At 38.3% G+C, this 27,145-nt stretch overlaps 2 protein-coding genes across 4 annotated transcripts; both read left to right on the top strand.

Moving 5' to 3' along the window:
- Positions 1–7,368: 7,368 nt before the first annotated feature.
- LOC117622531 (cell division control protein 48 homolog C-like) lies at positions 7,369–13,613 on the top strand. 2 transcript variants are annotated; one of them, XM_034353246.1, is made up of 11 exons: positions 7,369–7,669; positions 7,847–8,897; positions 9,030–9,646; positions 9,785–9,937; positions 10,825–10,941; positions 11,083–11,187; positions 12,186–12,335; positions 12,434–12,498; positions 12,582–12,783; positions 12,956–13,093; positions 13,232–13,613. In XM_034353246.1, exons 2-4 carry the CDS (start codon positions 7,847–7,849, stop codon positions 9,812–9,814), a joined length of 1,698 nt encoding a protein of 565 aa, XP_034209137.1. In that variant the 5' UTR covers positions 7,369–7,669; the 3' UTR covers positions 9,815–9,937; positions 10,825–10,941; positions 11,083–11,187; positions 12,186–12,335; positions 12,434–12,498; positions 12,582–12,783; positions 12,956–13,093; positions 13,232–13,613. The 2 variants fall into 2 exon arrangements, with proteins under 2 accessions (XP_034209137.1, XP_034209136.1); XM_034353245.1 differs by having other exon boundaries at positions 12,270–12,335.
- Positions 13,614–16,911: 3,298 nt separating this feature from the next.
- On the top strand, positions 16,912–21,806 carry LOC117623388 (50S ribosomal protein L21, chloroplastic). Of its 2 annotated transcripts, XM_034354341.1 has the most exons (5): positions 16,912–17,437; positions 17,682–17,762; positions 19,978–20,079; positions 20,192–20,266; positions 21,536–21,806. In XM_034354341.1, the coding sequence occupies exons 1-5, from the start codon at positions 17,108–17,110 to the stop codon at positions 21,605–21,607; spliced, it is 660 nt and encodes a 219-aa protein (XP_034210232.1). In that variant the 5' UTR covers positions 16,912–17,107; the 3' UTR covers positions 21,608–21,806. The 2 variants fall into 2 exon arrangements, with proteins under 2 accessions (XP_034210232.1, XP_034210233.1); XM_034354342.1 differs by lacking the exon at positions 20,192–20,266 and having other exon boundaries at positions 17,010–17,437.
- The last annotated feature ends 5,339 nt before the right edge of the window (positions 21,807–27,145 follow it).

The following is a 27,145-nucleotide window of genomic DNA, read 5'->3' on the forward strand; positions in this document are numbered from 1 at the left end:
ACGGTACGGTATTGAACGGTATTAAATACTTAGTACCGCTACTGTAGGGGACTTTTTCTTTCGACAGCTGTAAATGGACTGGGCTGCCGTAAAGGGCAGATTGATGAAATTGTCCCCTTTGTCTGAGTTCAAAAATTAAGCCCCAAAAATGCTTCGAAAGGGCAGCAGAGCCTTAGAAAGTATTTTGGTTACCTTCACCAGCCAAAACAATGGCAACTTACAGGTAATTTTTGCATGCTTACAGATAAACTTTTGAGTTTGGCATGAGAGGCATGTGGCATGGAAGCAAAATTAACATGAGTTTAGTTCTGAGGGGAAATTTAGGCCTTTTTAGGGGGGGAAAGGAAGTGTTAAGGTGAGAGAGGATAGATTTGTAGGAGATTTGGCTAGGAAGAGAGAAATGAAGGACAATGCTCTTCCGGCAGCTTGACAGATACTCTGTCTGCCAGAAGAGAAGAATGGAGAAGAGGGTGAACAGTGCACGAGATTGCTGGGTTTTTGCAAGTTAGAAAGAAAGCTTGCTCTCTCAATATGAGTTGGATTTGTTAGGTAGGAGAAGCCTCATTTTATAGCCGCAGAAACCACCGCTTCTCAAGAAACCCTAATGGCTTCTACCCATTTTGGCCAAGCTTTTCCTCTCCTTTCTCATCTCCCTCATTGACTCTTCCCATTTTGATGAAATCCCTTCTGTCTATTTGCACCATATCATAGTTTTTTTGAAGCTCAAGGCCCCATTTTCCCGCAGCTGTCTCAATGGCAGACTTCCATTCCCAGCCATCTCTTTTATTGCTTTCTTCCCTTTTTTCCATGACAAAGTCTGATGAGAAAAGGAGTTGGGATATATATGCTGGTTCGAAGGGTGTTTCTCTCTTTGGTATCTTACACACTAATACCCCCTGGTTCCTTGGATGTTTTGGCTTTGAAACTTGCTCCATCCATGTGCTGGAACCTCCCATCAACTTTTTGTACGTGGACATATTTGCTCCTCTCGTGGCTTCTGTTTTCCAGCAAGGTACTGATGGTTTTACAGGTCTTTATTTTATTTATATGGGCCTTTCTAGAACAATGGGTTGGCTTATCAAATAAATGGGCCAACCTCACCAAGTTTTTGGCTTATTTTGTTGAGGTGTTGGGCTAATCTTGGTTAAGCTAATGGGCTATTTTGACTAAGGTAATGGACTATTTTGGTTGGGCACTTTGGTTGGGATATTTTCTCTCTTGTGCTCACCCACATATTTGGGCCTAAGAAATGGGCTTGAGTCCCGAGGCTCCCAAGCCACCCGAGACTTCCATTGATTTATTACCATCTATACCACAACCCACTCAAGCACGCCCCGGGCATTTGAGTGGCATGGGCTCACTTAGACTTGTAGCGTGATTGGGTGTACAATAACGATTTCGTGCTTGGCATGACATGTCGCTTGGCATGGCATATCGCTTGGCATGCTTTTAATTATTATGCTTGACGGGATAATTAGCATGGATTTGAAGAGCTAATGCATTTTATAATCTTAATCTCAATTCCTAGCATGACGGATTATTTATTTGGCATGGCACGTGGAGTGTGACTTGTGCATGACAGACTTTTGTGTGCTCCAAATCGGGTCTTTTCTCAATAATATATCGTTTTGGGCCGAGAATATTTTCGGGCCCAACCGTAGATTTTTTTTGGGCCTCAACAGCTACCATACCATACTACCTTGGTATGGTACGGTACAGTACCGAATATCTCCTCATCCCAAATGAAACGATATGAAATCGGTATAGTACGGTATTGTTAGTGTACGGTTTTGGTATTTTGGCTTTAGATGCCCGCCCCTAGGTCTTACATTACATTTTCTCTTAAATTTTGGGGCAAAATGGTCATTACAAATCCAACACCATCACTCCTACCAGTTCCAACACTCTCACCACCACTTTGTACTCAAAAGAGTCTGCAACAGTCACAACCCCTATGACTTCCTTTGTTCTTCCTTCCCTCAACTCACTCAGCCTCAACTGCTCCACCACCACCCATCCCCAAAAATGAAGACCTGCAGCAGCCATAATCCTTCCAATTTCGACAGGACCCCACTCCCTCAAGACCATTGACTAAAACCTATAATCCCAACTTTCGAATCCAATACAAGTGGAGGCCAGGGAGAGACGGAGTGGGTATTGGGGGGGTTGGGTGTGTTGGTGTGTGGGGGATTTTTGGTGGTTGTTGACCTCCCATGTGCAGCTTAGGGATTCAAGTTCAACGTGAACAATCCAAGGTCCCGTTTGGTTCACGGAACGGATTTGAGGGGAAAGCACTTCCTATATCATTTCCTAAGGGATGGGAAATGGAAGATCCCTTTCTCACGTTTGGTAATGCCAGGAAAGTAACCGGAATATTTCACTTTATTTCCTTTCCCATGTATGTTTTGAGTAGGAATGGAAAACAAAATTTGTATAATTTTCTAATTATATCTATATTGAATCAAATAAAAAAAGAGTGCATTTAATGATATATTATAATTCTAAATTGTTAATGAGGACAAAATAGTCATAAAAAATGTTCATTGAATGTTGGCCCATTTTCCCAAACTTTCCAATGAAGAGGGAAAACAAAACCCAAGTTATGAGGAGGGCTTCACTTTCACCATACTTTTCCATGTGCCAGACAACCATTTCCCATCCCCAAGTCTCATTTCTCATGAAACAAACAGGATCCAAATGCTATGAATCCCTTTTGAACCTTTTAGTTCTTTTACCGAAATAATGCCCTGAGGAAAAAAAAATAAAAATCAGACCATTATCTTTTTCTTTTTTTCTTTTTTTTTTGGTCTGAGAGACCATTATCTGATTCTTGACGGAAAAAGAAAATCAGTTAAAAACACCACAAAAATTATATGTAATGGGAATTACCGAATGGTGTTCTTGTGGTTTTCATGTTTGTAAAATCTTTGTTTTATATCCTTTGTGACCTGCATCTTTGCAAAAGACATAAATAGAAAGAGGAAATTCTTATAGCAAATAAAAATTAATGAAATAAATGAATGAGCATGCAGCAAAAGGAGCAAGTTTCTCAAAATTCTCATACCCACTGTAATTTACTGTTCCGTTTGGACATGGGTCTGATATGAAGGCAACCATGAGAAGCACTCAACCAACATACACGATAGAGAACTATGCTAAATCCTTCTATGTTGATGTTGGCGTTGTTCAACACACACGATATTTAAACATCATGAGAAATATGTGATATATTCTACTATGGCGTTCTCTTTATTTGCACTTTACTGGGATGTTGGCTTGGCTTTATAAGAGTAGAGACTTGTAAACTTGGGTCATTTGTTACACCCCTCTAACTTGGACTCCCTTGGATAAAAAATTATTCCATATTTGTTGTCACATGATTCTAGTTTTAAATGGGATTAGTAATCTAAGGTCCACTCAAACCACCTTCTTAACTGGACTTCTTGAGACATGTGTGTGAAGTGGGGGACAAATAATCCCCTCCTCATTGCCCATGACTTCCTCCCCTTTCCACGCCTTTGTCTCGGCCATCACCTCCCACTCCACCACACAACTTGTCGCAACCATCACCTCCCACCTAAGCACACACCTCATCCCTGTCAGCTGCTCTCTATCTATCTATCTATCTCTCTCTTTCTCTTTCTCCCTCAAAGTTCGCTACAAAACCCAAATGGAGGAAATAAAACAATTAATTCAAATGGCTTTTTCTTTTTCTGAAATTGGGGGAAGAACCTCATAAAACAATAGCTAACCATCAAGCATTTCACCATCAAAGAACCCACCCAGGCAGGAGCCTCCTCGAAGAAGCAAATTCCTAAATTTAGACTGTGGGGTTTGAGTATATGGCTATTGAAGAGAGAGGAGGGTGAAGAGAGAAATAGTGAAATAGGAAAATGAGAGAGTATAAAATTTTGAAAATTAAGAAGTAGAGAGACAAATAGATTGAGAAGAAGAGGACAAGGAGAGAGGAGGGAGAAGAAGAAGATGAAAAGCAGAGAAAGAAAGAAGAAAAATATAAACAAATAAACAAATAAATCCACTTTCTTTTAAAAAATTAAAAATTAAAAAAAATTAAAAAATTTAGTCCTAATCCAACCTTACACCAAACGCAGTGCAAGTCTTATCCAACTTATGTCAAGCTAAGCCAATTCAAGACAGTCCTAGCATTTAATCTAGTCCAGCATACCAAATGACCCTGCAGAATGTGGAAGTGGAACCACTACTACAAAAAAAAGAAATAGACGATGGATATTCACCTTAGTGGTGATGGTTTTCAAACCGTCGTGAAATCGACCGTCTACTTTTGAGTGCAAGCCCACAACAATAATTCACTGTCGTTGTTCATGAACAACATGACGATTCTTAAACAAAAACCCTCGTTCTAGTGTAGTTCACTCAAAAAAATAAAAAAAAGTCAAATGATGTTTTTTAAGTGACAAGAGTTGTCTTTCTTTAATACCACGTCGTTGTTTTATAATTAGCGATGTCACGGTGGTCCTTAAAATTACAATATAGCATTAAATGCATTATTATTTTTATATAATTTCATATGGGTATAATTGAAATTTTAAACAAACTTTGTTTTACATTCCTACACAAATATGGGAAATGAAATAAAGTGATATATTATTGTTACTTTCCCAGCATTACCAAATATGGGAAATGAATATTCTATTTTCCATCCCTTGGGAAATTATTTCCCATCAAATCTTTTTCGCAAACTAAATGGGGTCTAATTAATTAGGCACTCCACATTTCAAACCCATTTGGCTTGGCTCGCTGTGTCTCCAACAGAGCAACTAAGTGATGAAGAAGACATGAAAAAGGCACTTCAAGAAAAATGTCCTTCTGTGACAAAATTTTACATAACGCTGAACATTTCGTCATATTTATGTAGTGGTGTTTTCGGTGCGGTAACCGCACCGAAGTCACGCAACTGCATACCGGCCGAAACCATACGGTATATCCAAAATGATAACCACCGCCGACCCGCACAAGGCCGGTTACCTAGGATATTGGCATTGGTCGGTGTCGGCGATGAACCGCACAATTCATCCACCACAAATAGAGAGAGAGAGAGAGAGAGAGAGAGAGAGAGAGAGAGAGAGAGAGAGAGAGAGAGAGAGAGAAGAAGAAGAAGAAGAAGAAGAAGAAGAAGAAGAAGAAGAAGAAGGAGAAGGAGAAAGGAGAAGAAGAATTCGATGAAGAAAGAAAAAACTCATTGAAACCAGAGAGAAGAAGAAGACGGTGACGGAGCAAAAGAGAGGGTTAGGGTGATTTAGGGTTTATGTATGGTGATGGATTTGGGCCTAAAATAGTATGGGTGAGGGGCCTGTTTTTGGTTTACAAGAGGGGGCTTTTTTTAGTTGAAAAAAAGAAGGAATATCAGCCCAAAACTTTTTTTTTTTTTTTTAAAAGCCCAAAACTAAATTTGGCAAAAGTTGGAGAGCAAAGGGTTTGAACTCCAAACCTCGAACTTAACCATGATTCCTCTTCTTCTTCGTCTTCTTCTTCATCAAATCCAATCCAACCGCCGTTCGCTCTATATTTCTCGATTCCGTCTTTGACTCTCGCTCTCTCTCCTATGTCTCCATCTCTCTCTAGACTCTGCCTCTGTCTCGCTATCTTATTATGGGGATGGGGGTGGTCGGGTCTTGGGGGAGAAAACAGGGGGAGAATGGGAGAGAAAAAAACAGAGGGAGAGGGTTGATGTGGGTTGCGGGTGGGCAGTTGCAGAGGAAGTTTCAGTTTTTTCATACTCGGTTGGTTGCGGTAGCCGACAGAATTGATCTCGGGATACTGCAATCGTGACCGATATTGATCGGTCCGATTGGTCAACCGCAATCGCATTGACTTTTTGGTCAACCTCAATTTACTGGCTGCAAAAGTTGGACGGTAACCAACGATTTGCGGTACTTTCGGTCCAACCGCACAACCCTACATTTATGTCGAATAAGTTCTATAAATATTATTAAATCAAATCAATATAGCGATGTTTAGTATAACAATTAAATCAATAGAAAATACTGACTTGGATAATTGATAGAGTCATGCATAGTTGTAGTGTTCTTTAGATAGTATTTCTCCTCTACCCCTTGTGCTTGCAGTTCAATAGGAGTTGCCACCAAGATTTATCACAAATCAAAGCCACAAATCAAAGCCTAAGCATTATGGCTTTGATTTCTAACGAATAGTGATATGCTTTCTCTCCGGAAATGTTTATGTGTCGAGCATGATAGTGCAATTCCAAAAGTTCTATATTTGACTAGTTTGAACGAATTGTCAATAGATAGATGTCTAATACCCATTCATCTAACAATTTTTATAACTATTCAAACAAATTTCGAATTTTAGATAATGATATTATCTAAAAAATGAATTTCTAATTAATACAAATAATATTAATTAAACTAAGGCTGTGCGGTTGCACCTCAAACACTGAGAATCGCTTGTTACTGACTGGCTTTTGCGGTCGGCAAAACGTGGTTGACCAGAAAGTTAATGCTGTTGCAGTTGGATAATCGGGACCGACAATGATGATACCGATTGCAGTACTCGGATACCAATTCGATTGGCAATCGCAATCAACCGAGTATATTAAAAATAAATAAATAAAATTGAAAACTCCACAGAAGTTGCTGAGGCAAGGTTTTGCTAAAAAATATGAGAGAGAGAGAGAGAGAGAGAGAGAGAGAGAGAGAGAGATGTGAGAGAAACAAGAAGAAGAAACAATGCCTTGATCTGATGGTGAAGAAGAAGAAAATTAGGGTTATGAAAAAAGAACATCAAACTTGGGCTTCACATCAAGTTTTGGGCCAATGGCCCAATATCTTATTTTATTTTCTTTGACTTTTTCTTCTTCCCCTCTCTCCTCTTTTCTGTCTCTCTCTCCCTATGTTTTCTTCTTCTTCTTTCTCTCGCTTTTGTGGTGTGCGGTAACTGCACCAAAAACATACTTTAATTAAACCAACAGAGCCCAAGAGCTTAAACTAAGATGAGGCCTAATTATGCCTTCACTAGACTCATATCTTATTTAGTGTTTAAAGGTATTGGTGCTTATAAACCATAAAAAAAAAGCACTCCCTTTCAATGTGGGGCAAATTTGAAAGCCGTCACCTAAACATCTTGAGCGGATGAAACAACATTTTTGATGCATGTTCATCACATTATATTTTTAGACTAGTCACAGATTGAATTGCGGGAAATCTTGGCGCCCAAGTTTTTCACTGATTGTGACGAGTAACGTACATTCATCACATAAGACGAACGTCAGGCCCGAAGTCAGGCCCGAAATGTTATGCCCCAAAAAAAAAAGAAAAAAAAAAAAAAAAAAAAAACCCCAGCCCTGCTAATCCATCGCCTCTTAGACCCAAAAAATTCCATCGATTTCCTTCATACTCCTCTCCCTCTACAGCAGCTGCGACGACGACTCCTCTCTCTCTCTCTCTCTCTCTCTCTCTCTCTCTCTCACAGTCGCTCACCCCCTTCTCGTGACCCCATTGTCTCCCGCTTTCAATCACCAACATTTTCTCTACTCAATCCTATTCCCCCATCAATAACCACCACTAATTAAGTCCACCTTCCACTGGTAAACACCATTGGCCCCCACGCTAAAGAAACCCACAGGCTGTAGTGTTTTTTGTATTCTTATTTCTCTGTTCTGGTTAAGGTAAGTTCTTTTGCTTTCTGGCTTGCGTTGTTCTAATTTCTCCCTCAATTTGTAATCTGAACAATGTAACAATGACTAGAAGTTTTGCCTTTTGTATTTTTACAATTACACTCTTCAATGAAGGTGGTGTAGTTGATTGTGGTTTGTGTTCTAACTTTTTTTCATTTTGTTTTATAGATGGCAACTCCTGGGCAGCGAGGAAAGATGGTGAAGAGGGTTAAGAGGGTGAGGAATCCTGCGTCGCCAGCACCTAGGTTAGAGGGGGGAGGGAGGTCGCTCTCCGATCAAAAGCAGAGGGTTCTTCGTTGTCGTTTGGAGACCTTCAAGCACCTGCGATCCTCCTCTCTAGACGAAATCGTCCACCAACTTCGCAATAATTACCGAGACTACCACCGCATCAAGCTTCAGTCTTTCAACAAGTTCGTCCAGCAAACCCTAGACTCGCCTTCCTTTAAGCAATCGAAAACCCTAATCCATGTCAGTGACTTAGAAGAAGAAGAAGAAGAAGAAGAAGAAGAAGAAGAAGAAGACGGCCAAAGCAATTCCCAGAGAAGGCAGAAGCGTGCTGCCAGTAAGAGCGAGGATAAATTCCAGCGAATGGAGTCTGCCCACCTCAGAAGGATTCGTGAAAGGAATGGTGACCGTCCATCTACATCTTCTTCTTCTTCGTCTTCTTCGTCTTCTTCTGATGATGATGCTGATGAAGATGGGTCTCTGTCGATGTCGGAGGACACAATATACAGCGAGAAAGTGGAGCCGGAGTTTGATGTGATGAAATCGAGTCTCCGAGCATCGTATATGGAGTCCAACAGCGCCATGAAGCCCAAGGCAGCCGAGGATCAGAAGGAGAAGAATGTAGAAATGGAGCTTCCTGGTCGCGAAGAAGTTGAGTTAATGGGCGGAAATGGAGGGCCAAGGCGGCCAAAGACATTGCAAGCAGCTGAAGCCAAAGGCTCGGTTACAGGGGTTGAGGTGAAGGGAAGTGAGGGGCCGAGGTTTAGTGACTTAGGTGGGATGGAGAAGGTGATAGAGGAGCTGAAGATGGAGGTGATTGTGCCGCTTCGCCATCCGGAGCTGCCTCGGTGGCTCGGAGTTAGGCCAATGTCTGGGATTTTGTTGTATGGCCCGCCCGGGTGTGGCAAGACCAAATTGGCTCATGCCATTGCCAATGAAACCGGCATTCCCTTTTATAAAATTTCTGCCACTGAAATTGTCTCTGGTGTCTCAGGTATTAGCGTTAGTCACTAAAAAAGTTTGAATAAGTTGAATTAGAAGCTGCAAAACCCTGTTATTGTTAAGGTTCTTATCTTTTAATTTATGTTGATGAAAATTGTAATTCTTGTCATGTCATAAATTTTAGGTGCATCTGAAGAAAATATAAGAGAGCTTTTTTCTAAAGCATTTAGAACTGCCCCTTCAATTGTATTTATTGATGAAATTGATGCAATTGCTTCGAAAAGAGAAAGTTTGCAACGAGAAATGGAGAGGCGAATTGTGACACAACTAATGACTTGCATGGATGAATCTCATAGGCTTGTACAACCGGCTGATGCAAATTCGGATTCGCAAAGTTCCGATAACAAGTCTGGCTATGTTCTTGTTATTGGAGCTACCAATAGGCCTGATGCTGTTGACCATGCTCTGAGAAGGCCAGGGAGATTTGACCGTGAGATTGTTTTAGGTGTTCCAGATGAAAATGCGAGGCTTCAGATTCTTTCTGTGCTTACACGCAATCTGAGACTTGAAGGTTCTTTTGATCTTCTTAAAATAGCCAGGTCTACACCAGGGTTTGTGGGGGCTGATTTGGCAGCCCTGGCTGACAGGGCTGGTAACATTGCCATGAAAAGGATAATACACAAGAGGAAGACTTATATGTCCATAGATTCTATGAATGAGGAGTGCAATGAAGATTGGTGGAGGCAACCATGGACGCCTGAAGAAATGGAAAAGCTTACTATCAGTATGGCTGATTTTGAGGTGTCCTGAAATTAACTACTTCTACCTTTTCTCCCCATTCTTTGAATTACATTGCTACATATTGAAATGAAAAACAGTTAGTATGCTGTCTTCATGAAATTTCTCGAGTTGACAGTGTTATCATGTGAGTTCCTGCAGGAAGCAGTTCAAGTGGTTCAGCCTTCATAAAAAAGAGAAGGCTTCTCTGCAATTCCTAATGTAAAATGGGACGACGTTGGTGGGTTAGATCTTTTAAGACAGGAATTTGATCGTTATATAGTTAGGCGTGTTAAATATCCTGAGAACTATGAGGTAATTGTTACTTCCTTTCTTTTTATCTTCTTAATCTCTCTCTCTCTCTCTCTCTCTCTCTCTCTCTCTCTCTCTCTCTATCTATCTATCTATCTATCCATCTGTATGTGCGTGCATTTGTAGAAGAAAGGTTTGGAATGGCCAATATGGTTAGTGTGTGTGTGTGATTGAAGAAGAAAGTCGTTTTTTTTTGTTTAAAACATTGCGCCTTTGGTATGGTATGATCTAAAAGATATAGAACATAATCTCTGATGATGAACTTGTGTCATCTTCTTTTTATCCATTTCTGCCCCTCGTAATAATGATGGCTGAATCTCCACATTTCATCAGCTCATTGATAAAGGTTCATACATTAGTAGCAATTTTTTGTCATCTATAGACAGTACTGTTTACCACTAATTTCGTTTTGAACATATTTTCTGTGGCATTTATGGTTAGAGGAAAGCGATAATTGACCGGACAATGTTACATACCTAAGAAATCCATTGTCGTCCACTTTTGCAAGGGAAGTGAGCGTAGCTTATGTCTTTAATCATATCTCAATTGGTAAAATGGGTTGCTTGGGTGGGGTTGGGATAAGTCTTTTGTTCAGAACTTACTAATCCATGTACAACAGCACAATCACCAAAAACTTTTAAATAAATTTGATATAATGTTGTGTCAACTGTATTGTAAAATAATGGAAACTTAAATCAAGACATAACCGTCAGTGGTGACTTATTATTTATTACACTGCATATTATGCATGAATATTTATAGTTTCTATAGTATCATGTTGTTCTATCACTGCTTCATACTTTCTGATGCCTGTACCTATTCTATTTAATTGTTTTATTTGTCTGCAATCAAGTGGCTAATTATAATTTTGAAATGACTTGTGGTTTCAGGAATTTGGAGTAGATTTAGAGACAGGATTTTTGCTCTATGGGCCTCCAGGATGTGGTAAAACACTGATAGCGAAGGCCGTTGCTAATGAAGCGGGAGCCAATTTCATTCACATTAAGGTCAGTCATTTACTTTTCCTATTAGATACTTTTTATTTGTTATGTTACTTTCTTTATCTGTGACAATAGATATTTCAGTGAATGTTTTTGCATAAGTTGAGAGGATTCATTTGATTGACATGGCTTTTCTTAACTTGTTAGGGCCCTGAACTTCTGAATAAATATGTTGGAGAAAGTGAGTTGGCAGTTAGGACATTGTTTAGTCGCGCAAGGACATGCTCACCGTGCATACTTTTCTTTGATGAGGTTTGTAGTTCTCTCTTCCTGCCAATTGTTATTGCTACTATCAGCTTCTTTAGAATTTTATCATTTGATTTGAACATCCAAGGATATATAGTGGCATAGATGACTGGCTTGTCGTGATCAAGTTGGATTGACTTGTATGTATGTAGGGTAGATTTTATTGGGTCTCGTGATCAAGTTGGTTTGAATTGTTTGTACGTAGGGTAGGATTGGATTTGCTTATTCCTCCAATGAACCTCAATTATGCTCATCATGGCACAATTTTTGGAGGCATGTGGTGTCCTTCCCTTCCCACTTCCTGAAAATGTGCAGCCATCTTGTTTTTTGGGATAGTTAACCTTTCTAATATTACAGGACCTTACAAAAAAAACTTGTCTTTTGAATATATGATATAGCTGTGTTTCTCCAATTTTTTTTTCCTTGCTGGCCTCCAAAAGCACTGGGTGAGAAGTCAACCAAATTATCTTGATTACTTTACCCTTCCAACAATTTGTCGTTCTTCTTGCACCATTCACCAGCTTGTTTATAGCTGTTGTAAAAGCTAATAGGGGTCTATTTGGAAAGAAGAACGTACCTAGACACTTGAGATTACACTGATGCTGGTTCCTGTTCATTGTGTAGTCGCAGGAGTCATCTTAATTACACAGATTTAGTTAACTCTCTACCTACATTTTGTGAGCATGGGCATCAGTGCTGGGTGCCTACACTGATATGTGATGTTCAACATGTCAACTTACAAAAACCTAGACATGAGGACATTACAAATATGGGTGTTTTATAAGGATAGAGATCTACATATGTTTGAACATAAATTTGCCTCAGAAAACAACCATATATTACATCAAAGTAATTAGAAATTTGAAATGATGTCTAATTTTCTCGAAAAGAAAAGAATAATATCTCAATAATTAAGCACTCTCTCTGACTACATAAAGTTGAATTCCTTTCAAGTATCCAAAGGAGTGTTTGAAACTGGAAGGACATGGGTTTCATTTCCTCAGGTGCCCTGACATGGAAAAAAATTCATGGAAGAAGTGTCCTACAAATCATAGCATTTAAAAGTTTTTCCCCTCACTTACTGACAGGTGGATGCTTTAACAACTAAGCGGGGGAAAGAAGGAGGATGGGTTGTTGAACGGCTATTGAACCAGGTAAAAAATTTGCAAAGGCAGTGTTGAACTGACTGCTTATAAACTCACTCGTTTTCATTCATTTATGGATACAATGAACTGACTTCTTACAACTGCAGTTACTTATAGAGTTAGATGGTGCTGAGCAGCGGCGGGGTGTATTTGTTATTGGTGCCACTAATAGGTAAGACTCATTGTTCATTCTTCAGTTTTGGTGGTGATGATTATCATTGTGCATTTGTTACATGCTGTTATACCTTTTGTCAGACCCGACGTCATGGACCGTGCTGTTTTGCGGCCCGGAAGGTTTGGTAAACTTATCTATGTTGCCCCACCCACTACAGACGAGCGTGGTTTAATATTAAAAGCCCTTGCAAGGAAGAAGCCTATAGATGCCAGCGTAGATCTGAGTGAGATTGGACAAAGGGGAACTTGTGAAAATTTTAGTGGAGCTGATCTTGCTGCACTGGTTTGTCTATATTCTTAATTATATAAGCTTTCTTTTCCTTTGTAATTATGTAGTATAATATTTGATTATAGAGTTGATTTTTCCTTCCTCTCTGTTTGCCCGTACCTTTGTTTGATTGGTGGGGGAAGAAGAAAGGTGATTGGGATTCTCTCTAACTTATTGATCCATGCAGATGAATGAAGCTGCTATGGCTGCTCTTGAAGAGAAACTGACATCACCTGAGAGGAGTTCAGATGCATCTCCATGGACTATCAAAGACACTCACTTTGAGCAAGCATTGGCTAAAATTGCACCATCTGTAACAGACAAGGTATGGATTTGATTTTCATATGCCTAACACCTCTCAACGGACAATGCCTTTGCTTTTTATTTTTTTTCTTATTCTCTTTCTCCGTAACACAAATTTTAAATTTCCATTTTCCATTGCTTTTTCCATATGGTGGAACAGCAAATGCAATACTACCAGAAATTTGGGGAGAGCCTCAAAGCACCAAGAAACAAAGCCTAAGCCACAACAAGCGTCCCATTGAAGAGTGTACGTTGTAAATGTCTGTAGAGCAAACAACAGAAAGAATGTGAGAGGGAAGCAGATCCGTTGTATTGTATTTATTTTTATAATTATATTAGTTTGGTGCCTCGTAAATTTACTTGGTACTTAAATTGGGAAAAGAAATTTTGAGGAGTTTAAGGCCTGAGATTCTACCGTGAAGAATATTAGAGCAGTGGTTTGCGGAGTAGACGTTTTCTTTTGGCCTGAAGGTGTTGTAGACATTAGTGCATATTGCACTGCCAATTTTGATAAAATAGAGTTTATCAATTTATATTCAAAATCTGTTTAACTAAAACAATAAAATAACATTTCAAAAAAGGCTTCAATTGTCAATTAATTCCGTAGGGTTCGTTTTGGTGGCAATGTGTTCAATAGAAAATTAGTTAAATACTCATTCATAGACATAAAACTATAAATAAACTCTATACTATTTAACCGTCTTGATCTCTTGGATTACATGGGTTCAAGAAATTTGTAGTCGTTCACCGTTGGATGTAAATTCAACGGTTCACTTATTCTTGCACTCTTTTTAAGAAACTTTTTTGAATCATTGGATTAATATCCAACTGTGGGTGACCACAATCTCTTGGACTCCTGTGGTCCAAGAGATCGGGATTGACTATTTAATGTTTATAAACACACCCAAAATAAACCCAAAAATCGACAGTCGTCTATTTTTTCAATTCAACAGTTATGTTGGATTACAGCTTTTCCCTTTTGCAATTTTGAGAAACAGCCGACTTAATTTTTTATTTATTTAAATCTTTTACTTAATAACAGTTATGTTGTAGATTGAAGAGGAATAAGAAGAAGAAAATCGACCATGGCGATGCATGCATTCATGACTCGTGGAGCAGCTTGTGCGGCTCTAGGCTCATCTTCTTCCTCCAATTCTTTCAATGCTCTAGGCAACGCTCTTATTGGTTCTTCTTCCAAGAATTAGGTTCGTCGTCTTCCTCATTGCTTCTTTCACTTTCAATTTCTCTTCTCTATTTCGTATTTTCAATCCTCAACGACGTCATTTTCTCAGGCTTTCGTTTGATTCACCAGTAGGACGCCCACAGCTTTTGAGCCGTAATTTTATCTAGACGCTCATGGTTACATGCTGCACCAGATCTGAGAGAAGGCTCACAAGGGTGAGCTTAAGAAGAACGAAGAGACCATTTCAAGGTTAGCCGACATAAATAGATATGAAATCATAGTAGGCATGCTTGAAGAACGATTTCAGTGTGTGTGAATAACCATGTGCTCTGATACCAACTGTTACATTTCTTTAATATACATGTTTAAGATCTTTCACACAATCTGAAATACATAAGGACATAAAGACATACCTGGAGCCATCTTCCTTGAGTACACGACCTCTGAACTCATTCAATCCGTAGCAGCAGCAATTCTAGCAAGAACAGGAATAGCTCAAGACTTTTGCTCTCTCAGAATCTATTTCAGCTATCTCTTTATGATGAGAATAGGGTTGGAGAACGTGTCTGTGAGAGTAGGGCCTTAAGTTTATAGGGCTAGATCAAGTCGTCTCTACTCATCACCGAGGGCAGACTTGACTAATCTTCCAAGTCCACCAAATTGGTTCACACAAAAGGAAATAAATAGGACCTCTTAATAGGCTTCAAAACATTTCCTTATTCCACAAGGTTTTGGGCCTCAAAGTATAACTTAATTTAAAACTCTTATCAAAACCTGATATAACTTAGTATCTAGTGCACCGATCTAATTAGGAAAATAAAACATGATCTTCCCATAACACAGTTAGCTTGATGGGCCTATTTAAGGCAATCTTTTAAGATATGCCACGCATGATACAGCTTAAAAATCTTTACATGGAGGTATGTGATCGTTCAAAAATATACAATTTCACATGATTACGATGATGGTGGACAAATATAATTGCGATGATAACATTAAACTATGAAGATAACTACTCACCATGTCACTTGCTGAGCTCGTGTTGCCTTTATTCAGACAATTCTTTCATAGAGAGCATTCATCATTGATGGTCTTGAATCGAGATTCAATGGCTTCACGTGATCAAGGCACCAAGATTTTCGAGCCATAATTGTTTTGTGATGAATTAATAAATGTTACACGATTCCAAAATGTAAGAGATTGTTTATTGTTCCCCACTTATCAAAACTCAAGCTCTGCATAGAGCTTGATCTCTGATCCCCGTGGTGCTTCTAATTGGTTTTGGGGTCATCTTCAAATGAAATGAAAGCGGGAATGAAATTAAAAGGAAACTCCAAAAACTCTCCGTTTGAATGAATGAATTGAAAATTACATAGAATTCTAAAATGACAGAATTTAGATTTCCATCATTTCAATTTCTGGCAATTGAAGATTTCAGTATTTGGATTTATGTATATTGAATTTTGTAAATGGCACTATAAAAATTGTGAAATAACTCCTATTTTGGTGGAAATTAACTTTGGAATTGTCAATTTCTCATATTAAATTTCTTACTTTCTCCTATTAAATTTCTTACTTTTAGCTAAATGCCGAGTTATTTTCTTTCATCCAAACAAAGGATTAAATAAGAAGAATGTAATTTTGTGTGGATTATTTGACAAATTTATTTATAGAATTTCGGTCAAATTTACGATTGGATATGATTTAGTATATTTTATTTTATGATTTTGAGCATTAGATTTAAATTTGTGCCGTTTAACCGTTAAAACAGTCAAAAATCAATATATGCCATTGATTTGAATTGGAAAAAAAAAAAAAAAAACGGATGACCGTTGGATTTCAATGACTAGCTGATCCCAACTGCGTGCGGCTCAAGCACATGGTCTCAAATTTAGGTTGTACCACACGAGATCATTTCGGTTCCAATAACATTTATAAAAATAAAAAAATCTGCTACTGGCCTGGAGCCCAATCCAAAGCCAGATTTGGACCCTTCCCGCACATGGGTCTGAGGGGAATCCAGGCCGAACATTCCTAATTTTGGTTTTAGCCTTCGGGTTGGAGAAAGCCTAATGTAGAGGAACTAAACCCAATTTTTTTTGTTAACTCAAAATACACCCCCAACCCATGTATAGGAAGAGGCCAATTTTGACCTTTAGCTAAACTACCAATCCAAGTTTGGGTTCGGAATTAAATGGGCCTATACTGGGCTAGAGCCCACTCAACAAGCACGTACATGAATTTATCGCTTAATTGCGATGCACGGGTTCAATCGTGCAAGGAGCCTGTTGTGCGTAGAGTCTAATGACACTTTGAAGCGATCTAGATTAACTGGCTCTTGCGATCCAACGACTAGCTCCGATATGATGATCTAGATTTAATTTGACCTAATCTAACGGTAAAAAACAAAAAATCCAATGATCGAAATGCCTAAATTAGATCCAATCCCAAAAGTTATCCCAAACTCACTAACAAAGTTTCTTTAACATTCCAATCTTTATATTCTCTTTTCATTTTTCTAAGTTCTTATGTAATTTTGTCTCAATAATAGATTATCGCTTCGATTAAAAAAATTATTAATAATCCTCTTGTCTAATTAATATTAATTAGTTTTGCTAAGGATGTTGGTTGGTATTATTTTCTTTTTTGCTTCTTTCAAATTCTTTCCAAAGGGTAAAATTGAATTTTAGAGTTTGCAAATGTAGAGTATGAAGAGCAAATTGTTGGGCCGAAATAGACTTCCTTCCCCCACATACATACTTGGTTTCTGCTAACGGATAGGATAAGTCCATGGCAGAGTGAGTGAACAGCTCACTTGTTGTAGCCTTAAGCCTTTCCTCTCAAATCAAAACAATGGCAGCCTCTGCAACTCTTTCCTTGTGCTCTTTGTTCGCAACCCATTGCAAAATCTCACAGAACCTTCAAACCCCGTCCAGCAATGTCAGCTTTCTGTCTCTCTCTTCTTCTTCTTCTTCTTCTTCGCACAAGCTGTCTTCCTCCTCTTCACGACCCACATTCCCTCTTCTAACCAAGTCGGCGGAAGCTGAATCTGCTGTGGTCGTCGAGGCCGAGTTTCAATCCTCGGAGTCTGAGGCCAAACCTGATGATACGGAGCCTGCGGCTTTGCAGGTGGTTGAAACCCCTTCATCCCCAAAACGCGAGCAGTTGTTTGGTGTTGTTATGGTATGTATTCAATTTCAATTCATTGACTGAATTTATGATTACCCAGATGTTTTAAGCTGAAAAAATGGCGTTTGTGGTCATTAATTTTGTTGTTCAGTTGATTAACCAGCTGACATTTTGTTTGTAATTACGTTTTTGCTTAGTTTCTTTTCTCTAAAAACAGAAGTTCGAATTTTGGGTTCTCTATTTAGATCATAATTGCTAATCTTATGACTGGATTTGCTTCTGTATGATGTCTGTTTAGATTGGTGGGCGCCAATACATTGTTATACCTGGACGATATATCTATACTCAGAGGCTGAAAGGCGCTAATGTCAATGATAAGGTATGATATTCTTCTCATTCTTTGGTTATTAGTTACTTGAATTCTTGTCATGTTTGTTCCATCATGGCAATTCTTGTTGTAGTTATATCCAGCTTTACTTAGTTTTGTGATTTTTGCTTTGATTGGATTTTAATACATTGCCAGTACAAGAATCACACACAAGTGCAGTAATTTTGATGAAGTTAATACGCTTTTACTTCTTGGGTTGGCATGAGAAACATTCCATTTCCAGTGACATGCCTCAAATTATTAAGCCCATCAGTTGAGAACCTGTGAAATTAGGTGACTTTCAGCTAATGTTGCATCAAATCATAAATTGTTGTAGAATCATAAATTGTTGTAGCCATAGTTGCATAAAACTGTTGATTGAAAATGCTGCAATGAGTCAATCCTTTACAAGATGTTGTAGAAGCATTAATTATAACTGGGAAAGGAACTTGTTTGCAACTATTGGCCTTCTGTTTCCTATTTCACAAGTAATCATTTCAAGACAAAGTCATGGGCGTTTGATCTATGCCAATAACAAAGTTCTTGTTGACTAATGTGGTTACCCTTTATTGGTAGAAAGGAAAATCAGGAACACAGCCCTCAGTTTATGAGCTTTGCCCTCTCGTGGAATTCTTTTGGGTTTGCTTATGGTTGTAACCAGCTTGGGATCAAAATCTAGTTTTCATTTTTGGGTACACAATACTTAAAGGGAAGCATCTAATAATTTTTTTAGTGAAAGTAGTGCATTAACAGTATGCTCTTCTACTGTACCTAGAATTTTCAATGTTTAGGTGTGAATGCCCTTGCTATGAGCATCTACTTTGATGAATGCTCCTTAAATAACCAAGGCAGTCAATGATAGAGGTAAATATTATGGTAAGTAATTCCTTACCAATTATAATTATTTAGTCCTTTGATTTCCTGTGAGATATTGACACTTGATGAGGGAGAATGAGGAAGTACTATGAACAATGGGTTTGCCTTTTCGTGGATGCACTTTTTTGGAGGAGCAATTTCAGCTAAAATAATTGCTTTTCACTTTGGAGAGCTACACTGTTCACTTTAACCTGTATTGGCACTTCTTCAAGATCTTAGTGCTAGATGCTTTTCGTCTTGTTACACTATCTTTTCCATAACACAATTAACGTGGTCTTCTCCTCTGTTATCCTGAACTAAAAAAGAAGAAATAAAAAGGAAGAAGAATTTTACAACTCAATTGGTAGTTTATCCTCCATTGCCTTGAAATTGAACTATGAACTTATGGATGCTTGAACAAATAGTGTGCAATCTCGGTTCATAAAGCTGCATTAAGTTTTGGGTTCAGATTGCCAGTAACATGCTTAAAATAACTTTGGTGGTTCCATTTAAAAAAAACTCTCCTTTGCATTACACCGACCGATGGGTATGCCTTGTCAATGAGAATATGAAATAGTTCAGAGTATATTTCAGCACGTCATGATGGAGTTAGAATATAGGTTATTCTAGTTAGCGACATAATTTATTTTCTCTTTCATGATGGAATTAGAATATTTAGAATATATTTCGGTATGTAACATTGAGAACCTTTTTAGGGTTTGTAATGGTATTAACAATTGGTTGAAGATTGCATAGATGCGAAAGAAAATAGAAGAGAGTAATTAGAAGAATAATAATCAAGAAGATATGAAAACCTATAACCACACTTTTGTCTTCTGGGAACCTCAATGTCTCACCTTACAAAGTATAAAACATGCAGAAAGTCCTACGCATAGAGCAACAGAATCTGCAAATTTCTAATAAAATATGGAGATTCTTTTCAAACTCTTAAAAGGGGAAAGACTTTTCAGTAACTAAACAGTGCATGTACTTCACCTAAACAAGGGTAAAAGAAACTAGACTCATGACTAACCAACTTCTTATTCTGAATCCGAAACACCTCAAATCTCAAAATTATAAATGTGCCAAAGTGTAGAGGCTCTTCCCTTATCTCCCTTTCAGCACAAGAATATTTTTAACTCCATAGAAATGTACTATTGCTTTACTAGAATCCATCAATAGTTGGAGAATACTGTGGTCTGTTGTCTAGCCTTTAAATAATGATTCTAAATCATTAATTCTTTCATGACCCAAAAAAATCTTTAATTCTTTATATTTATAAAACCAGTGACGTTATCAGCATTGGCTCTTTTATTTGCCAAGAACTGATCATTGCTTTGTTCTCAAGATGTTTAAACTTGATCTTATGCAGATTGTTCTGAACAAGGTATTGCTTGTGGGAACAAAAACAACTACCTACATTGGAAAACCAGTGGTAACAAATGCAGCTGTACATGCTGTAGTTGAAGAACAAGTAAGTCACTATATCATAATGAATCGATCGCTTTTACCCTCACAAATAATATGTCTCTGTATGTGTGTCTGCGTATATTTTCTGCGTCTTATTGTGACATATTATTATGCAGGGACTAAATGACAAAGTAGTTGTCTTCAAGTATAAAAAGAAGAAAAATTATAGGAGAAACATTGGTCACCGACAGGTATTACCTTCATTCATCTCATTTCTTTGTGAGCTAACCAGAACAGTAGAGTTTATTCATGAGTGCAACTAAATTTGTTGCGACGATTTGATTTCATATATGGAAACAAGGAAAGAAACAAAGTTTCAATTTTTCATATAGTTTTTTGGCCTATTAGGATGATAGAAACGAAGTTACAGGTATATGCATTTTGCATATACTGCAATGAGACTTTGCCTCTCATTTACTTTATCACCCTCATCTTTTATTTACCCTAGTTTATATTCGAGTCCTATTTCCTGATCAGTCATGCACCCAGTTCATGTGACTCTTGACCAAAATGTATAAAGCAGGTATTCAATGCTCTAAATTTCTATTTACTTGACATTTTGGCAAGTTTAACCTTTGGATACGACATGGATACTCTGAAAGGATACACAAGGGATATGAGATGGATACAAGAGGGATTTATTGATTCATGCAGATGTTTTTGGGAACAGCGAAACTGAGGGTAACTTTGAAAAAGTCTAAGAATTGTTTTTGAAGAGGGGATTTGAGTGGTATTATATAATGTTAAGGGCTGATATGAACACAAAGCAAAACATAAAATAAGAAAGAAAGAAAGAAAATTTGATATGGTAGTTCACTATGTGTTATGGATTATGTGACTGCATGCCGAGTCTCACCATGAATTGGGTCTATATGGACTATATAGGCGACAATCATCTTCGTTAGTGAGTAATTCTATTAGGATTTTGACCCCATGTGGTGAGCACATTCTTTGAGTTGTGACAAGATTTTCAGGTATTAGAGTCAATCAGGTACCATACTGACAAGATTTTTGGGGAAATTTATGTTTGAAATTGAAATATATATATATATATATCTTTGTAGTACAAGCTGCTGAATCTTGCAGAGTGCATCACATGTAATTTGCTAAAACCAAGCTCAATGATTTTAATTTGTCATCGTAGCTAGGACGCAAAGGCAGCAATATGTACTTTTAGTTTTCTGTATACTTTTCATCTAGTGCTCCAAACAAGAAGTTCCTGAATAATCGAGCAAACACCTATAGCTTACAGTTTGTTATATGTTTTTTTTAAAAACAAAATTCTGAAAACGAAGAGCACATCTACCTTTATCCCTTGGGATGAAAACAAACTTTTGTACGTGTTTTTCTTAAGATCTTATATATTTCCTTGATCAAATACACACATCACTTTTCCTCTTAATTGCCTATTCCTGTTTTGATGCTTTTGATTTAGTTTTAACTCATTTAATGTTATCCAGCCAAATACACGGATAAGGATAACAGGCATCACTGGCTACCAAGACTATCCAGCAGTTACCCTTGAGTCGTAACCACAGAGGAGGAGGTTTCGGTTCAGGATTTGGTTTTTTGTTTTTTGGTTTTTCAATGCTTCTGAATATATTCTTGAAGTAGTGAATTTGAATATTCTTCCTTTTAGTTTCGTTGCCCTTCTCATTTTGTACGTAAGCTGGTAGATGGATTACCGTTCGTTTTGCCCAAAATGCTTAGTGTCATTATCCATTCTGTTCATACGACTTTCACATGATTGCAAAGTTTCCATTGATGCATTTTACATGGTTGCCTTCTACCTCAAAGAAAGATAAAAAGGGTAAACAGAAGAAAAAGGTAGGCTTAGCAACTTGCCATGTGAAGCACACTAGTTTCAAACAAATAAAAATTTGACTCATTGGCGTATTGTATTTAAATAAATAAGCCATAGCCCAAAGGATGTGTTTTTTTGGTTAGAGAATGCAAACCTCTGCATGTGTTTAGAACAGCGGTCGTAGTACAGTAGAATTCCCTGAAATCACATAAATTACTTCAATCGACTTCTGATAGTTGAGGAGTCTGCAAGTACCTTGAAATCACAGAATTCCAAGAAACCACATCCCTCTCATCTCAGGCATAACATCAAAACAAGACTGCGCGAACCCAATGTCGCCACTCTCAGCTGAAAATCATAGTGTTACATGAGACCATGTCCCGATGCGACATTCCATCAAACGCCTTACTTGCATATTCCAAAATGTAACACTTCATATATTTGGATCAAATAACTTGTAAAAAATACAGTAGGCTGCTCGACCAGAAAAGATCATGCGTGTATTGTTTGGCCCGATCCAAACATGGCAGTATTGCTGGAAAATGTGGGAGACGGTTGAAGTTCTTGGTGGCTGTTGTTTGGCATTGAGAGAGAGAGTAGAGAATGCATAAATTGGTTGTGTTGGAACAAATATTATAAGGAGAAAGAGAAACGTCTTGTTGTCGGCAGGTAAATTCATATGTTTTTTTATTTATTCTTTAAAGAACAAATTTATTTACTTACACTATTTTATGATGAGTTTGTATCATAAAGAGATCAGGACGTGAAGTTTTGTAATCGAATTAAAACATGAAGTTCTTTGAATTTAAGTAATTGAGGGAATGAAGTTTCTCGGTTCTAATTGCAACAACCAACATAAGTTTTGGTAGATTTATTTATGCTTACGCAACAGGGTATTCGGCACGCTTTTGCCCATGCAAAAACATTTGGTAGTTTGTAGAGTTTCCCTCTCTTCAGGTGGGTTAATAGAATGAGTTATGGTCATTCTTTGTTTGAGATGCATGAACGCGTACCAAGCCACCAAAAATGGCTTGAACGGAAAGATAGTTATGGGATGTTCATTGGGGTCAAGAATGGTTAGGTTTTGGATTTTTAATTTTTTTGTTGTTTGATTTTTAGGATTTATGATATGATGAATGTAAATGCAAGAAACTAAATGACAAGAAAGTAAGTGTGTTCAAACAAAATAGAAAAAAAAAAAACTTAATAAAGCGAAGAACCAACTATAAACTACGAAAAACAATAAACTTAAAACTAAGAGATTTTTATAGACATGTCACCTGAACTTATACTTCAGTTTCAATTTGTCACCTTAAAGAAAAATTTAAGAGAAATGTCACTTTAATTTTTCAATATCCATGATTTGTCATCTGACGTTAACACCATTCAATTTTTCATCTATTTTTAAGGGTATTTTAGTCTTTTCATTTTTTACGGGCATTTTAAAAATGGAAAAATTATTATTTATACATGGTTAGAGAGAGAAAAAGGGGGGGGGGGGGGGGGTTGTGTTCCTGTGCAATGTGTTTTGGGGGCAGGTAGGGGAGAAAGGGAGAAAGGTCTCTTTTTTTTTTTTTTTTTTTTGAAAATGAAAATACTAAAATACCCTTAAAATAGATGGAAAATTGGATGGTGTTAAAGTCATATGACAAATCATGGATTTTAAAAAATTAAGGTGACATTTCTCTAAATTTTTATTTAAGGTGACAAATTGAAAATGAGGTATAAGTTCAGGTGACATTTCGACAATTATCCCTAAAACTAATTAAGTAAACTTGAATAGAAAAAAACTTTGTATTTAAAGAAAACAACTTAAATTAAAATGATTTGAAATCTAATAACAATGGAATTTAGAGTGCATGAAAATAAACTAGAAAACTGAAGAACTTGGCTATAATATGTGGAAAGCACGAACTAGACTAGTTAGGAAGTGAAAAGTGCAAGATAATGAAGTAGAGTTTGTGTGTTGTGTTTGAGGTCCAATTTTCTTCTTCAGATGATGTATATATATGCAAATTGTTGGGCATGATTGGAACTTAATTGTAAATTAAGTGGATATGTTTAATTTAATTTTGTATTGGAATTTTGGACCTATATTGTTTTATGTACGGTGTGAAATCGAGATTCCCCCAAGTCTCGAGTTCCCAACGACCCTCTAGAAAATACCCCCAGATTATGATATGAAGTCCTCAGGTTAGGAGATTCCAATTTCAAGTGGTTAAGAGCATTTACCTAAGCACCTGAGGTCTTAAGTTCGATTCCCTCTCCCATTATCGCTTGTATAAAATAAAAATAAAAAGTCGTATATAGTGGACAATCATTGAATGCTTAGTTGGTCTTTCAGTTGATGTAAGAACTGTAAGAACCCAAAACAAAATATCTAAAAAGAAAGAAAATATCTAAAAAGTAAAGAAAATATCTTTTAGCAAAATGACCAAATTGCCCTCGCATTATTTTAAAGGGAAAAATTTAACTTTTTGATCGAGAAAGAATTTGAGAGTTTCGCTAGCGCCATTGCGTAGAGCACGGCGAAAGGAGTCCGTAGACACGGAGTGGGCCCGAATCGGAGTTGTAACGAAAAAGTTATGATCAAAAGAGTCTCAGTGGCATAACCGTAAATATTTCGAAGTTTCATCTATATAAACCCAGATTCTGCGCGAAACGGGCCGCCGACTTCCAGAAGCTGCTGGCGCCGCCTCCGAGCTCCAATGGCCACGGCACCGGTGGTGTTGGAACCGCCATCGAGTCCCCCACCGTTTCCAACCGGTCTCAACCCCGGGGTCGCCCTGAGCTGGCCGGAAAACCGTATTTTCCGACGGAGGTTCGTTCGAAGTTACCCGAACTTCCAGCTTGAGATTCTCCCTCGTTTCTCCACCAAATCGATCGAGTAAGGTATGGTTTCTCAGCTATTTTTCGTGTTCTAACTGATGGTAGGCTGGGCTTTGATCGATTTTAGCTCTAAGAGGTTCGATTTTGAACTTGAAAATTCGGCCGAACTTCGGCCCTTCGAAACTACTGTTTCCGGGCACTTTTTTGGGGGTGGTCCAAGAACAAAAGTGACTCCAAATGGGGTGTTTTACCTAGGGTAGGAGTTTGGAGTCTTGGTTCCGAGATTTTTCGGCCACCCGAAATCGCTTTGGACACCCAAAGCTGTCCGCGCGTGCTGGAGCACGTGGGCGAGGGTACTAATATAATTCTGTGCAGATTTGTGACCCTCGTGTCGTCACGAGCGTGTGGGATTTCGCGGATCTCGATTCGGAGTCCGTTTGAGCCCCGAACGGATTTTTCATATCGCGCGATCCGTGGGTGCAGTGTCGTTAAATTGTCGGATCGCGCTGAATTTTCGATATGTCGGTCTACACGATGTCAGGATCGTGTAGGATTCGACGGATTGCGAATCGGAGTTCCGGATACTCCGGAATCGCGAACCCTGGGGCTAGGGTTAGGGTTTTAAGCGATAACGCAATTTTGGCCAATCTGACCGTCCGATTTGGACCAAATTCGCAGAACATGGTTCCCGTCCTATGAGAAATTTTCAGGGAAGTCCAGATTGGCAATCGGAGATCGTGGACCCCACGGGTCCCGGGGCGGCCGATCTGACAGTTCTCGCTTAGCTGAGTATCGGACCTCCCAAAAACTGGTCCAACTGTCTGAAAAAGCTATTGTGGGTATAGGAGTAATTTGAGTTGAAAAGCCGTATTTTTAGGAATCGGGGGGCAGGGTGTTTAGTTGAAATTCGTTTTATTTCAGCAGTTTATTAATTTAATCTTTCGGGGTAATCAGGCATCAGGAGCCCGACAAAATTTTAAAAGGAGACTTCCGAGGGATCGAAGTAGCTCGGACCATCTGTGAGTGGACCTTCTTTCATAAATCAGGTTTCATGAAGGAATTGATGTGCTTTTATATGAATTGATGTGCTTTTATATAAATAAATTTTATAAATGCTTTTATATAAATGAGTTTTATAAATGAGTTTATTTGAGTAAGTTTCTTCATTCAGTCTTTGAGTAAGTTTTATTACGATTTTGAACACGATCAGTACAGTAATAGTTCTATAAGTCTATGCTGCCTATTTACCTGTTACAGAAACAGAGTTTGAGTTTTGAATCAGTTGAGACCGCAGCACGACTTGAGTTTTACAGTTATTATTCAAATATTTCTTTTTAAAAGAAATTTATTTTAAAACCACCTCGTACCCGTTTTTCTTTATGGTGATTACCCAGAGTCGGACCGATGTCTACGGACATCCAGTCTGATTATAGTTCAGTCCGTGCACTTGACTTGCCTCACGAGTTTCGGGGACGCTCGGACCGTGAGTGCCAGGATTTGCGGCTCGGCGGACTTGGTGTCCCGAGACCTGCCAGGATTGCGGCTCGGCTGACTTTATGTCCCCGAGACCTGCCAGGATTGCGGATCAGGCTGACTACGGTCCCCTGCAACCTGCCAGAGCGACTCGAGTTGACTTGGTGTCATCGAGGAATCTGCCGGCGGGACAGGCTGATCATAGTCCCCCGATTTCGCCAGTTTGCGGCTCGGGTAAGTCTGTGTGACGCCCGAGACCTGCCAGGGAATTGACGGAAATGACAGGGGTACATACTGGTGATATTTTCAAAGGATTCTGAGTTTCTTTATTAAATGTTGATTTTTAGCTATTATAAATCAGTTTTTCTGATTTTTCGGACATAGATCCCTTTATATTTATTCAGTTATGAAAGGTCTGAGTACAGAGTTTTTATACGCATTTGATTTCAGTACTTTTATGAAAGCTTTGAATTCAGTGGTTTTTGTATGAAACTTTCAAGCTTGAATATGACTGATATAGAATGCCTTGAATTGACTATGCGTGATGTAGAAAGTAAGTATTCAGTTTTATTTAGTTAAATTTCTTTTTACAATGAGGGATATTATGTTATGAGAATTATTTTTGAAGAACATTATTTTTGGTCCACTCACATTGTTTCAAACTGTTTTTCGCCCCCAGGCCGTAGAAGTACGCGGGATCCACCACCGGGCCAATCATAGTTTCCGTGCCAAGGTAAAGTTTTGCAGAAAATCCTCGCAACCTTGAAAACCCTAGAAAATGCTCTGATATCATGTTGAACATAAGGAACTGAGGCTGGAATCTGTTTGTTGACTTAGTCTGGCTGTTGGTAGGGTTTCTGAGATTGATTAACAGGTGAAAAATTTTGGGATAAGTCAAAAATACAAGGGAGACTCTGCCGAATTTTCGGCAGAAGTCTAAGGCAATTTTAAGGAAAAGTTGAAG

This window comes from Prunus dulcis, chromosome 3 (genome assembly GCF_902201215.1).
Source record: "Prunus dulcis chromosome 3, ALMONDv2, whole genome shotgun sequence".
In the NCBI taxonomy this organism is placed as follows: domain Eukaryota; kingdom Viridiplantae; phylum Streptophyta; class Magnoliopsida; order Rosales; family Rosaceae; genus Prunus; species Prunus dulcis.